The sequence below is a fragment of the Rhinopithecus bieti genome, unplaced genomic scaffold (assembly GCF_001698545.2).
Source record: "Rhinopithecus bieti isolate Rb0 unplaced genomic scaffold, ASM169854v2 scaffold_3040, whole genome shotgun sequence".
NCBI classification, from domain to species: Eukaryota; Metazoa; Chordata; class Mammalia; order Primates; family Cercopithecidae; genus Rhinopithecus; species Rhinopithecus bieti.
The window spans coordinates 4,238,192-4,253,420 of NW_016804657.1; the positions used below are offsets into that span (position 1 = coordinate 4,238,192).

General features: G+C 38.0%; 2 protein-coding genes across 4 annotated transcripts in view; one reads left to right on the plus strand and one right to left on the minus strand.

Annotated features, from left to right (window-relative positions):
• The window catches only part of PTPN22 (protein tyrosine phosphatase non-receptor type 22), a 79,665-nt gene that overhangs the window by 19,435 nt on the left and 45,001 nt on the right, over positions 1 to 15,229 (minus strand). For both annotated transcript variants that reach the window (XM_017869767.1, XM_017869766.1), the window contains exons 13-17: positions 6,863 to 6,939; positions 5,913 to 6,730; positions 2,917 to 3,000; positions 2,311 to 2,441; positions 1,137 to 1,164 (exon numbers count right to left, since the gene is read on the minus strand). In XM_017869767.1, coding sequence (XP_017725256.1) covers positions 1,137 to 1,164; positions 2,311 to 2,441; positions 2,917 to 3,000; positions 5,913 to 6,730; positions 6,863 to 6,939 — 1,138 coding nt within the window. The remainder of the gene's footprint in view (positions 1 to 1,136; positions 1,165 to 2,310; positions 2,442 to 2,916; positions 3,001 to 5,912; positions 6,731 to 6,862; positions 6,940 to 15,229) is intronic.
• DCLRE1B (DNA cross-link repair 1B) overlaps positions 1 to 15,229 on the plus strand; it is a 112,332-nt gene that overhangs the window by 18,850 nt on the left and 78,253 nt on the right. The window contains exon 3 of one of the 2 annotated variants that reach the window (XM_017869774.1): positions 6,063 to 6,134. The exons of the other annotated variant lie outside the window; for it this stretch is intronic. The gene's annotated coding sequence lies outside the window, so the exon portion shown is untranslated. The remainder of the gene's footprint in view (positions 1 to 6,062; positions 6,135 to 15,229) is intronic. 2 annotated transcript variants of the gene reach the window in all.

Here is a 15,229-nt window from a genome sequence, read left to right on the forward strand (position 1 = left end):
GGCTAAAAGCTTTATGACATTATCGTATTTAATCCTCATAAAAATTATCTAAGGGATTCTATTATTCTCCTTTTATAAATGAGAAAAATAGATGGAGAAAGTATATAATTTAACCAACTTTATGCATGTTGATAATTCTTCATAGACTGGGGATTTAACTTAAAGCCTATCTGACTTTAAAGCCCATGTTTTTGTTGTCATGTTTTGTTTTGTTTTGTTTTGTTTTGTTTTGTTTTCGAGATGGAGTCTCGCTCTGTCACCCAGGCTGGAGTGCAGTGGCATGATCTCGGCTCAGTGCAACCTCCGCCTCCCAGGTTCAAGCGATTCTCTTGCCTCAGCCTCCCGAGTAGCTGGGATTACAGGCGTGTGCCACCACGCCCAGCTAATTTTTGTATTTTTAGTAGAGATAGGGTTTCACCATGTTGGCCAGGATGGTCTCAATCTCCTGACCACGTGATCCGCCAGCCTCAGCCTCCCAAAGTGCTGGGATTACAGGCGTGAGCCACTGCTCCTGGCCTGTTGTCATGTATTTTAGAGACAGCATCTTGCTCTGTCATACAGGCCAGGTGCAGTGGTGCCATTATAGTTCACTGCAGCCTCAAACTCCTGGCAAAGCCCATGTTTTTTAACCCTTATATTATCTGTATATGTATTTGAATAACATGACAATATGAATAAATATGTTAAGGGCAACTACCACCTGTGATAATGTAAACAGAGTACCTGGAAGTGCCCAATAAATGTTAGTTTTTGTTCTTCAATGCATAAAACCAGCAAAGCTCAGGAAAGTACTGGAAAGGCAACAGCAAATTAAAGAACTAAGTGGCCAAAAATAATTTTTTGAATCACAGTGTTAACAGTGGGAAAATCTATATAATGGAAAAGTTGCAAAGTTTTAAAAGATTCTCTCTGAAATAATTTTTAAATGGTTATATATTAAGGAACAGAATTCTAAAATCCTGTCTTCACCTTGCTCTTAACAAAATTTCTAGTCTGGGAAAACCAGAAATAAATCAATAAATACTGGAAGCTATTATGGGAACCAAGTAACTTCCTGAGGTGAATTACTCTAAACTTAACGAACTATTCTTCCAATCTTGGGGCTAAATGTCATCTAAAGCCAAGAGAAATTTTACCTGATTTAGGACTTCGGAGTTTTACACTCTAAAATAAAACAGAAAGGAAAAGTGAAAGAAGAATATATATGCGAATTATACAAACTCAAAGCAAAAAATGGCATTTTTGAAATTATGTTTAAGATAGCTGCAGAAATAATTATGAAATGTAGACCCTATTTTTCGTAATTTGTAAGTGTGCTGAATTAGGAAATGGCATCCTTCACTCTTACAATGATTTTTATATCCCATGGCAATTAGTCCTAAATTGATCCCCTTCTGACTTATTTCTGTTCCACCTAAAACATTTCCCTGAAAATTGAAATTGAAGTTACTTCATAACATTGGAAAGAATTATTGTTCTTTCCTCTGGGAGTTGTTAAGATAAATATATGTGCCTATTATTAATGACAATAATAATTACTAGTACATTGGAATTATAATTTAAAAGGCAGAGAATATTTGCCTATCAGCATTGCAATTGTAGGTACTTTAAAATGTTTAATTATTTTTCCAGTGTCTCAAATCTTTAGATCATTGGTTCACAGAATATATAGAAATGCATGACATTTTTAGATGCACTTCTATTTTTCCTCCAGAAGCAGGACACGTCTACTTTCAAGAATTATTTTCTATTTAATCCACAACCCCCCCACCATCTCTGACTTTACCATCAACCACACTATTCCAAAAGGTTTATCTTAAGTAATATGCACACCTGTCATTCTCTATAACATATTATCACAGCTAACATGATACAGCCTACCAGATGACTACAGTGAACAAGCTTCCTACTTAAGTATGAAACATTTATTTTTGCCTTAACTATCCTTCAAGAATCAGTTCAAATGTTTCCTCTTTCACTAAATCTTCCTTGATAACTTCCAACCTGGAGGCATCTCCCACACTTGAAATTCTTTATCTTTCATATGACATTGATCGTATTTGCTTTGTTATAATAAATATAGGCAAAAATAAAGATTTATACACGTCCTATATCTCTACCACTAGACAAGAAGCTTCTTAAAGGCAAGAATTGTGTCTTATACATCTTTTTTATCCCAACATCCTCTAGCACATTGTTTTATATTTAGTATGTGCTTGGGATTTATTGAATGATGGGTGTTAAAAATACAAGAAGTAGAACTGTAGTCTATTGAATCTAGATGAGTAGAGTCATTAAAAAATTACTGACCTTGCTTGGTCCAAGTCTCACAGAGTCATCAAATTTCTTTGGTTCAGATGTTCCACCCCATTCCAGTGATGTTCCAATTTTTACCTTCACAGCTGAGGATAAGGATTTGGAAACATTTGGTGAGAATTCTCCTGGAAGAAAGTGAATATGTTTCAGTTCTTAGGGGTAGTATTCTTTTAGAAATCAAATGTTGTTCAGCAAATAGTACATAAAACATTGAAAGGACCTGAGAAGTAATCTAGTTAATTCACACTTCATTTTATTTTTTGAGACAGAGTCTTGCTCTGTCACCCAGACTGGAGTGCAGTGGCACAATCACGGCTTACTGCAGCCCCCAACTCCTGGGCTCAAGTGACCCTCTCGCCTCCACCATCCAAGTAGTTGGGACTACACATGCATGCTGCCATTGCTCTACTAAATTAAAAAAAATTTTTTTTTTTAGAGATGAGGTCTCACCATGTTGCACAGGCTAGTCTTGAACTCCTGGCCTCAATGAACTCCTCCAACTCAAGGCTCCCACATCAGCCTCCCAAAGTGCTGGAATTAAAGGCATGAGCCACCATGCCCAACCCACACTTTATTTTGTACTTACTAAACTGTACTCACCAGCTTCCTCAACCACAATAAATGATTCAGGTGTCCGTACAGGAAGTGGAGGGGGGATTTCATCATCTATCCTTGGAGCAGTTGCTATGCAAAATGTCAGAAATATTGTAACAATTGTTAATTAGAACAATCCAAAGGAAATTCTTATATTCTAATATTAAATATAAATTTACCATAATTTATATTTAAATTCTGTTGAAGCACCATTATCAGTAAAGTTGGCACTTGTTCATTCGAGGAAAAAGCAAAATGAATTATCTTAAGATACAAACCCAGGAGGTTTTTGCTTATTCTTTAACATTTATTGTTTGTTTTAAAAGCTCAAAAGCAGGGCTGGGTGTGGTGATTCAGGCCTGTAATCCCAGCACTTTGGAAGGTCAAGGCGGGCAGATCACAAGGTCAGGAGATGGAGACCATCCTGGCTAACACGGTGAAACCCCGTCTCTACTAAAAATACAAAATATTAGCCGGACGTGGTGGTGGGCGCGATGGCAGGCGCCTGTAGTCCCAGCTACTTGGGAGGCTGAGGCAGGAGAATCGTGAGAACCTGGGAGGCGGAGCTTGCAATGAGATGAGATCGCACCACTGCGTTCCAGCCTGGGCGACAGCAGGAGACTCCGTCTCAAAAAATAATAATAAATAAATAAAAGCTCAAAAGTATTTTGATTGAGTCATGGTGTATCAGTTAACATAAAATATTACATTAATTTTGGAAGCTTTGAATTATCTTTCGCATAACTCCTTTTGTTTTATATAGACTATATAATAAAGCATTATAAAGTGCTTTGACATGTAAAAGCTTCAGTTATACATCAGGTAAAATCATAAAGATTTTAGTATCTCTTCATTCTACACAAAATCCAAAAATATAGGTATTTTTCCATTTTACAAAACAATAGTATAGGATAGTCTTCTGTATTTCTATGCAAACATTCCAGTTATTAAATATTTTAAATGCTATTATAAGAAACTGCCACCAGATGGCACTTGACACTATTGTTACAATCCGTTGAAAATAAGGGGTTTTTTTTGTTTTGTTTTTTTGTTTTTTTGTTTTTTTTTTTTGAGACGGAGTCTCGCTCTGCCGCCCAGGCTGGAGTGCTGTGGCCAGATCTCAGCTCACTGCAAGCTCCGCCTCCCGGGTTCACGCCATTCTCCTGCCTCAGCCTCCCGAATAGCTGGGACTACAGGCGCCCGCCACCTCGCCCGGCTAATTTTTTTGTATTTTTTTAGTAGAGACGGGGTTTCACCGTGTTAGCCAGGATGGTCTCGATCTCCTGACCTTGTGATCCACCCGTCTCGGCCTCCCAAAGTGCTGGGATTACAGGCTTGAGCCACCGCGCCCGGCCAGGGTTTGTTTTTTATTTATTTATTTTTTTTGAGATGGAGTCTCGCTCTGTTTTTTAGTGATGCAGATGCTTAGAGAAGTCTAAGGTATTTTGAGTATCTAAGAAAAGAAAATACATTTAAATGGTTAAAAAATGTAGAAAATAATCTAATCACAGAAGGAACTTCTTAGATCCAGATATTTTTGCAGCAAAGCTACAAATGATCTTACGCAACTATTTATGAAGAAACTCTACAATAAATAATGTTATAGAGCAAAAGTTTTCTCCACCTCCTGTCTATGTAGAATGTGCTTTATAAATTATTTGATGATATACCTAAGGGAGTTAAACTTGTTCTTTACTTTCCCTCATCATCTTCTACATCAAATTATTGTCATCATCTCTAACAGGATGCTCATTTCTATTTTCAAACTAATCAGTAAAACAGAACAATATGCATTATATGCAAAAATACAAAATTATAAAAGATAAAACATGAAAGTAAAGGTATACATAAGATAAAATTTTTACACAAAATATAAACATGTATTCTCATCTACTAAATTACTACAAAAGAGCAAGAAATCAGGTTCTCCCCTTCCAACTCCCACAGGAAGAGAATTCAACTTTTAGCGATATGTTCAACTCATTTTAGCCACATAATTGTGCAACAAAAATTCTGGGTGCTATTGATCGCATTTTTTTCTGCTCTTCTTTTGGAAGCTGCTTCTATATGTTGAGTAAATTCTGAAGCTAGGTGTGGTGACTTGCACCTGTAATCCCAGCACTTTGGGAGGCCAAGGTGGGAGGATTGCTTGAGGCCAGATTTTTGAGACTAGTCTGGGCAACATAGCAAGACACCATTTCTAAAAAAAAAAAAAATTTGTCGGGCATAGTGGTGTGTCCCTGTGGTCCCAGCTGCTTGGGAAGCTGAGGTGGGAGGATCAGTTGAGCCCAGGACATCAAGGCTGCAATGAGCAATGTTCACACCACTGCACTCCAGCATGAGCAACGTAGTGAGATTCTGTTTCAAAAAATATTTTTAAAAAACAGTATATTGTGGGCCATTGATATACATTTCTAGGAATGAGGCGTGCCTTCTTTAGAAGCACTCCTGCTGGTACAGATCCTGTACCAGATCTTGACTGCCTCCATTGCTGCCTGTTTCATGGAATATTATATGTTTGATGTTGCTATTTTCAACTTATTACAGCATTAAAACACTCATGGGATGTATTTATTTGAGGAGTAGCAGGAAGAAGAAAGAGAAGGAAGTAGGCCAGGCATAGTGGCTCATGCCTGCAATCTCAGCATGTTGGAGGCCAAGGCAGGGGGGTCACGAAGTCAAGAGATTGAGACCATCCTGGCCAACATGGTGAAAACCCATCTCTACTAAAAATACAAAAATTAGCTGGGCATGGTGGTGCGCGCCTGTAATCCCAGCTACTCGAGAGGCTGAGACAGGAGAATTGCTTGAACCCAGGAGGCAGAGGTTGCAGTGAGCCAAGATCGCACCACTGCACTGCAGCCTGGTGACAGAGCGAGACTCCGTCTCAAAAAAAAAAGAAAGAGAAGAAGCAGAGAAGAGGGAAGATGAGAAGAAACCAAATATTCTATAGAAACAAAGTGAAACCTAAAATTCTATGCAAACTTTAAAAAATAACTTACCTAGTACAGCAGACTCTTGGTTCAATAGTGGGGAAATATTGGTTGGAGAATTCAGTGATAAAGAATCATGCGAATTGTAATAAGAGGATAGGGATGTAGAGGATGTTGGCAACAAAGAAGAAGGAAAAACAGTTCCATCTTGCTTCTCAGGTAAATCAAGAGACATCTTAGAACCGGTACCACTTGGAGGCCATGATGAAAAATAAGGATCTTCCACTAAAGGTATGTAAGAACATACATCAAGAGCACTAGAGTCATGGTGCTTTACATTAGGGGCATTACATATTTGGTGTTTAGAGTCATACGGCAGTGAATAATTCAGTTCTGCTGAAGAAACATGCATTACTTTTTGAGACTGCATCTCTACAAAACAAGGATCATGTGGTTGAGATTCCAAATAAGGAAAGTTTTCCTTGCTGTCCACCTCCTTGGTTTCTCTCTGCTGTATCAATTCAAAAGGAGTTGATTTGGTCCGTGTTATTGGCACCTTTGAATCAAAATATCTTCCTGCTGCATTTACAGGTTTAGAATTAGAACATGCCTCAAACAAAAGAGAGCCCAAATCCAAACTTTGATGCTTCTGAAGAGGTTCCCCAACTATTGGAAATGCCTTTGTCTGCCGTTTCATGGTTGTATCAGCATTTTTGTCAAAACCGTAATTTAGCTCCAGAAAGTCAAAAGAAGTGCTTGATTTAGCAGGGTACAAAACTAGCTCTTCCTTTGCACTTATTTCAGAAGTCCTAAAGTCAAAGGAAGAAGATTCTGTGTTTTCCATTTTTGTGCTTTGTTGGTTCATCATTTTTGCTGCTTTTATGGTACTAAAAAAGAAAGCGTAATAATGACACCATACCCCAAATAGGCCTCTTCCTAGCATCACAATGATGTATAAGCATGAGATTCATCTCCCAGACACAATTAGTCAACATTTAGATATATAAAATTGTACTCACCTTTTTGGTAAGTTAGGAGAATAAGAGTCTGCTTGGAGAGTGTGATTTTGCTCAGGAATACAATACTTTGCTTGACTCTTTAAAAGAAATAAGTCAAAGGCTGGTTTTCAGTGAAGCAATGTCAATAAGATATTTTAATATTTAGAAGGCTGAAAAGTAATTTTTCAGGAAATATAAAGATTTAAAATAATTCATGAAAGGGTTAGATTAGCTTCCAAAATATTGAACTCAGCAAGAACTCGTTCATATACTGAGATGGCCAGAATAAAGGATTAATAGTGTCATAGAAACTAGAAAGGATTTGTGTATATCATCTTTTCAAATGTGGGAGTTTTAAAAATGTTCTTTAGTGAGTAACTTTAGTCTCAAAAACACTCTGCCTTTAGAAATTTCAGCATCTCAGCCCTTTATAGGTACTCTGGACCTATTTCATCTTGTTCTACTCTTTTCCTCCTCACTATGCTCTAGATATACTGTGTTTCTTGCCATTACTTTCGCATGCCAAACTTACTTCCAAGTCAAGGCTTTTACACTTACTATTCCCCCGATGAATATATTTTTGCTCCAAATTTTGCATGGCTGTCTCCTTCTAAGTAATTAGATTTCTGCTTAACTGTCATCTGCATAAGGAAACCTTCCCTGACCACCCAACCTAAAATCACACTTCTGCGCCTGTCCAGCCATGCTCAATCTTCTTCTTTTTTAAGAGACAGGGCCTTGCTATATTGCCCAGTCTGGCCTCAAACTCCTGGGCTCAAGGAGTCCTCCTACCTCAGCCTACCAGGTAGCTGGGACCCTGCAGGTGTGTATCACAGTGCCTGGCTTCAATCATTTTTTTTTTTTAATTAAGTTAGGGTCTTGTTCTGTTGTCCAGTCTGGAGTGCAGTGGCACAAACATGGCTCACTGCAGTCTCGACCTCCTGGGTTCAAGTGCTCCTCTCACCTCAGCCTCCCAATCCTTATTTTTTATAGCAATTATCATATTATGAAATGTGTTATTGTGGTTCATAGAATCTTAAAATACCATTGATTATAAAACATATCTTCATTTCAGAGATGTTAAAATCCATTTTGAACATCTCAATTGATGCAGAAAAAGCATTTGACAAAATTCATGTTAAAATCCCTTAAAATAGGAATGTAAGGAAATTTTCTCAACATGATAGAGGCCATATATGAAAACCTATAACTAACATATATTCAATGGTGAAAGACTTAAAGCTTTTCCCTTAAGATCAAAAACAAGACAAGAATGCCAACTTTTACCACTTTTATTCAACTTGGTACTAAAGTTCTAGCCAAAGTAATTTTTTAAAGTAATTTTGTTCTTAGGCAAGAAAAAAAAAGCATTCAAATTGGAAAAAAAAAAAAAAAAAGGCTGCACACGGTGGCTCATGCCTGTAATCCCATCACTTTGGGAGGCTGAGGCGGGTGGATCACTTGAAGTCAGGAGTTCAAAACCAGCCTGGCCAACATGGTGAAAGCCCGTCTCTACTAAAAATATAAAAATTAGCCGGGCATGGTGGTGCACACCTGTAATCCCAGCTATTTGGGAGGCTGAAACAGGAGACTTGCTTGAGCCCAGGAGGCGGAGGTTGAAGTGAGCCGAGATCACGCCACTGCATTCCAGTCTGGGCGACAGAGTGAGACTCTGTTTCCAAAAAAAAAAAAGGAAAAAAAAAGTAAAATTATCTCTATTCTCAGATGACATGATTTTATATATGGGATTCCACAAAAAATCTGCTAGAGCTAATAAACAAATTCAACAAAGTTGCAGGATGTAAAATGAACACACAAAACGAGTTGCATTTTTATACATTAGCAATGAACAATCTGAAAAGAACATTAAGGAAACAGTTATATTTATAATGGCACCAAAAAGAATAAAATACTTAGGAATAGATTTAACCAAGGAGGCAAAAGACTTGTATACTGAAAACTACAAAGCTTTGCTGAAAGAAATTAAACAAGATATAAATAAATAGACATTCTCTGTTCAAGGAGTGGAAAACGTATTATTGTTAAGACGTTACTACTCAAACTGATCTACAGGTGCAATGCCATTCTTATCAAAAGCCCAATGGCATTTTACATAATTTGTTTAAAACCTGAATAAAATTCATGGAATTTCAAGGGACACTGAATAGTCAAAACAATCTTAAAAAAGAAGAGCAAAGTTGAATGACACACTACCTGATTTCAAAAATTGCTACAAAGTGACAGTAATCAAAACAGTGTTGTACTGCCATAGTATTGACTAAAGACCAGTGAAATAGAAGAGCTTAGAAAAACTCTAATTACATATGGTGGGCAATTGATTTTTGACAAAAGTGCCAAGAAAATTCAGTGGAGAAAGGAGAGTGTTTTCAACAAATGATTCTGGGAAAAAATGAATATATACATGCAAAAGAATGAAGTTGAGGCTGGGTGCAGTGACTCACGCCTGTAATCCCAGCACTTTGGGAGGCCGAGGCGGTGGATCACCTAAGGTCAGGAGTTCGAGACCAGCCTGATGAAAATGGAGGAAACCCCATCTCTACTAAAAATACAAAATTAGCCAGGCGTGGTGGTGCATGCCTGTAATCTCAGCTACTCAGGAGGCTGAGGCAGGAGAATCACCTGAACCCGGAAGGTGGAGGTTGCAGTGAGCCGAAATTGTGCCATTGCACTCCAGCCTGGGCAGCAAGAGTGAAACTCCATCAAAAAAAAAGAGAGAGAATGAAGTTGGACCCTTATGGCACATACAGAAATTAACTAAAAAATGGATCAAATACCTAAACATAAGAGGTAAAATGTAAAACTGTTACAAGAAAATGGGCAAGCTTCATGACATTGGATTTGGCAATTATTTCTCGGATAGGACACCAAAGGCACAAACAACAAAAGAATAATAGGAAAATTGGACTTCATTGAGATTTAAGACTTTTACACACCAAAGGACACAATCAACAGAGCAAAAAGGCAACCTTTTGACTGAATGGAAGGCGATATTTGCAAATCACATATCTGATAAGGGATCAATATCCAGAATATATAGAGAACTCCTGAAACTCAACAACATGTAAACAACTCAATTTTTTTTTGGGGGGGGGGGGCGGGGGACAAAGTCTTGCTCTGTCGCCACGGCTGGAGTGCAGTGGTGCGATCTCGGCTCACTGCAACCTCTGCCTCCTGGGTTCCAGCAATTCTCCTGCCTCAGCCTCCCAAGTAACTGGGATTACAGGCACACACCACCATACTCAGCTAATTTTTGTCTTTGTAGGAGAGACGGGGTTTCCCCATGTTGGCCAGGCTGGTCTCGAACTCCTGACCCCAAGTGATCTGCCCACTTCGGCCTCCCAAAGTGCTGGGAGTATAGGTGTGAGCCACTGCATACAGCCTCAATTAAAAAAATGAGCAAAATCTGGGCACCATGGCTCATGCTTATAGTCCCAACTACTGGGGAGTTTGACGTGGGAGGATTCCTTGAGGCCAGGAGTTTGAGACTAGCCTGAGCAACACAATGAGACCTCATCTCTAAAAATAAAGTTAAAAAAAAAAATTAGCTTCGTGTGGTAGTGCATACCTATAGTTTCTGCTACTCAGGAGCTGAGGTGGGAGGATCACTTAAGGCCCAGGAGTTTGAGGCTTCAATGAGCCAGGATGGTGCCACTAGACTCCAGCCTGAATGTCAGAGCAAGACCCTGACTAAAAAAAAAGTAGGGGTGGGTAGGGGAAGGCAAAGGACTTGAAGAGATATTTTTCCCAAGAGAATATACAAATGGCCAATAAGACCACAGAAAGGTGTTTAATCATTAGGAAAATACAAATCAAAATCACAATGAGATACCACTTCACAACTAATTAGGATGGCTGCCATCAAAAAAACAAAATAGGCCAGGCATGGTGGCTCATGCCTGTAATCCCAGCACTTTGGGAGGCTGAGGCCGGCGGATCACGAGGTCAAGAGATCGAGACCATCCTGGACAACATGGTGAAACCCCATCTGTACTAAAATACAAAAATTAGCTGGGCGTGGTGACATGTGCCTATAATCCCAGCTACTCAGGAGGCTGAGGCAGGAGAATCGCTTGAACCCAGGAGGCGGAGGTTGCACTGAGCTGAGATTGCGCCACTGCACTCCAGCCTGGCAACAGAGCGAGACTCCGTCTCAAAAAAAAAAAAAAAAAAAAAAAAAAAAAAAAAAAAAAAAGAAACTGGAATCCTTGTGTACTGTTGGTGGGAATGTAAAACGGCACAGCTGCTATGGAAAACAGTATGGCTGTTCTACAAGAAAACTAAACATAGAATTACCACATGTAATTCTACTTCTGGGTTATACCCAAAGTAATTAAAAGCAGGGATACAAAGATATATTTGTATACCGGTGGTTATCACAGCATTACAGCAGCCAAAAGGTGGAAGGAACGCAAGTATCCATTGATGGATGAATGGATTAACAAAATGTGTGCGTGTGTGTGTGTGGGGTGTGTGTGTATAAACATATACAATGGAATATTATTCAGCCTTAATGAGTAAGAAAATTCTGACACATGTTATAACATGGAAGAACCTTGAGGACATTAGGCTAAGTGAAATAAGCCAGACACAAAAGGACAAATACTATATGATTCCACCCATATCAGGTACCTAGAGTAGTCCAATCCATAGAGACAGAAAGTAGAATGATGGTTGCCAGGGGCCAGTGGGAGGGGAGAATAGGGCGTTATTGTTTAATGGATACAGTGTCTGTTTAGAATAATGAAAGTTCCAGAAATAGTGATGGTCACTCAACATTGTGAACATACTTAATGCCACTATATTGTACACTTAAAAATGGCTAAAATAGCAGATTAAAATGATATATTGTACCAAAATAAAAATATGAATTGGAAAGTATCTCTTCCTTTTCTATTTCCTGGTATAGACTGTATAAAATTGGTGTTAATTCTTCCTTAACCATTTGATAGAATTCTCTAGTGAAACTATGTGGGCCTGAGATTTCTTTTTTGGGAGTTTTAAAATTACAAATTTAGTTTTTCTAATCACTAAGGGGCTATTCAAATTATCTATGTCATGCTGAATAAATTGTGGTGGATTGTGTTTGAGAAAATAATCCATTCTGGGCTGGATGTGGTGACTCACACCTGTAATCCTAGCACTTTGGGGGGCCAAGGCAGGAAAATCCCTTGAGCCCAGGAGTTCAAGACCAGCCTGGGCAACATAGCTCCTATTACATTCCTGATATTGATAATTTTATTTTCTCCCTTTTATCTGTGTCAGTTTTAAAAGGTTTCTCAATTTCATTGATCTTGTTAAAGAACCAATTTTTTTTATCTTTTAAAAAAACCAGGCTGAGCACCTTGGCTCACGCCTGTAATCCCAGCACTTTGGGAGGCTGAGGCAAGCAGATCACCTAAGTTCAAGACCACCTGGCCAACATGGCAAAACCCCGTCTCTACAAAAATACAAAACTTAGCTGGGCATGGTGGCACATACCTGTAGTACCAGCTACTTGGGAGGCTAAGGCAGGAGAATCGCTTGAACCTGGGAGGCGGAAGTTGCAGTGAGCCAAGATCATGCCACTGCACTTCAGCCTGGGTGATAAGAGTTAAACTCTGTCTCAAAAAAACAAAAACAAACAAACAAAAAACCAGTTCTGATTTTTCTGTATTATTGTTTCCAATTTCATTGATTTCTGCTCTTTATTTCTTTTTCTATATTCTTGGAGTGAGAGCTTAGATTATTGAGACCTATACTGTTTTCTAATGGATGCACTTAGTGATGTAAAGGTCCCTCTCAGTACTGCTATAGCTTCTGTCTCATAAATTGTGATATGTTGTATTTTCATTTTTGTTTAATTCACTGTGTTTCTTTATTTCCTTTGAGACTTTCTCTTTGACCCAATAGATTATTTAGAAAAGTGTGGTTTGATTTCCAAGTATTTGGATACTTTTCCATTACCTTTCTGTTACTGATTTTTTCTTTTTTTAATTAATTTTTGAGACAGGGTCTCGCTCTGTCACCCAGGCTGGAGTGCAGTGGCACAATCACAGTTGACTGCAGCCTTGACCTCCCAGACTCAAGCAATCCTCCCACCTCAGTCCCCTGAGTAGCTGGGACTACAGGCATATGCTGTCACACCTGGCTGAGTTTTTAATATTTGTAGAGACAGCGTCCCCCTGTGTTACCCAGGATCATTTTCAACTCCTGGCCTCAAGGAATCCTCCCACCTTGGCCTCTCAAAGTGCTAGGATTACAGGCAAGAGTGACCATGCCCGGTCTCTGTTACTGATTTCTAGTTTGATTCTATTGTGGTCAGAAAATATATTCCGTATAATTTCAATTTTTTTTTTTTTTTTTTTTTTTTTTTTTTTTTTTTTAGACAGAGTCTCGCTTTGTTGGCCAGGCTGGAGTGAAGTGATCCTGTCTCGGCTCGCTGCAACCTCCGCCTCCCGGATTCAAGCGATTCTCCTTCCTCAGCCTCATAAGTAACTGGGATTACAGGCACCCATCACCACACCTGGCTAATTTTTGTATATTTAGTAGAGACGCGGTTTGGCCAGGCTGGCCAGGCTGGTCAGGCTGGTCTCAAATTCCTGACCTCATGTAATCCACCCACCTTGGCCTCCCAAAGTGCCAGGATTACAGGTGTGAGCCACCGCTCCCCGCCTAATTTCAATTTTTAAAAAATTTTCAGATTTGTTTTATGGCTCAGGATATACTCTATCTTGATATATATTTTCCATAAGTACTTTAAAAGAATGTGTATTCTTATTAGGTAGAGTGTTCTGTAAGTGTCAACTAGATTTTGTCAGTTAGTGGTGTTGAGTTCACCTATATCCTTGCTGGTTTTCTGTCTAGTTCTATCAAAATTGTTGAAAGAAGAATATTGAAGTATCTGGCTATGACTGTGAAACATCTGTTTCTCTCCTTTAAGTTCTATGAGTTTTTCTTCACATATTTTGCAACTTCATTGTTTGGTCTATATACATTTAGGACTATTATTTCTTACTGGCAGATTGACCCTTTTATCATTATCTTTCCCTATCTCTGATAATTGTCTTTACTCTGAAGTCTACTTTATCTGATATTAACAGTTACTCCTGCTTTCCTTTAACTCATGTTTACATGATACATCTTTTTTCCATTCCTTTGTTTTTAGCCCTCTTATATATTTGAAGTGAGTTTCTCATAGACAACATATAGTTGAATTGTTTTTTTAATTCTCTATGCCAATCTGGCAATTCACTCTACCACCAGTAAATATTGGTGTATTTAGGCTTATATGTTTAATGTAATTATTAATATGGTCAAGTTTCATTTTGCTATTTTATTTTTTGTTTTCTTTTTATTGTTTCTCATTGCTATTTTCTTTTTCCTGACGTTTTCTCTTTCTTGCATTTTTTAGAATTCCATTTTGATTTACCTATAGTGTGTTTTATTATATCGCGTTGTATAGCCTTTTTTTAGTCATGGCTCTAGATATAGATATAGATATATGGTATCACACTCTACTGGTGTTATCATTTTACCAGGTCAAGTGTGGAAGCCTTATCTTCCTTTATGTTTCTTACCATCCTCCTGTTACAAGCATTTAAAATATTTTCTTTAATACATTTAGAACAACATCAGTCAGTGTTATATTTTTGCTTCAATTGTAAAACATAATTTATAAAACTCAGGAGGAGAAGGAAAGTTTATTATATTTACCCATGTTTGCTTATTATGTTCTTTCTTCCTTCTTTCATCATTTCCTTTCTGTTTAGAAAGCTTCCTTTGCCATTTTTTTAGGGTAGGTCTACTGGTAACAGGTTATCTTAGTTTTTCTTCATCTGAGAATGTTTTGATTTCCACTTCATCCCTGAAGGACGTTTTCACTGGATTGACAGTTATTTTCTTTCAGCACTTGGAAAATATTGTGCCACTTCCTTCTGACCTCTATGATTCCTAATGCAAAATATGCTGTCATTCTAATTGTTTTCCTCCTACAGTTAAGGTGTCATCTTTTTCTGGCTGATTTCTAAAACTTTTTTGTCGTTTTTTGTTTTCAGAAATTTAATTATGATGTATCTTCCAGTACTTTTTCAGCCCTGCCCTTTCTCTTTTCTTTCTGGGATTTTGATGACACAATGCTAGATTTTCTTTTTTTTTTTCTCATCCCTTAGTTCCCTGTTTATTTTTTTCAGTCTATTTTATCACTGTTGTTCAGACTGGGCAATTTCTATTGTTCTACTTTTCAATTCATTAATTCTTTTTCCTGTACCCTCTATTCTGCTGTTGAACCCATCTATTTTGCTTCAGTTATTGTATTTTTAAGTTCTAAAATTTCCATTTGCTTCTCTTTATATCTCGTTTTTTTCTGAGATTTTTTTTTTTTTTTTTTTT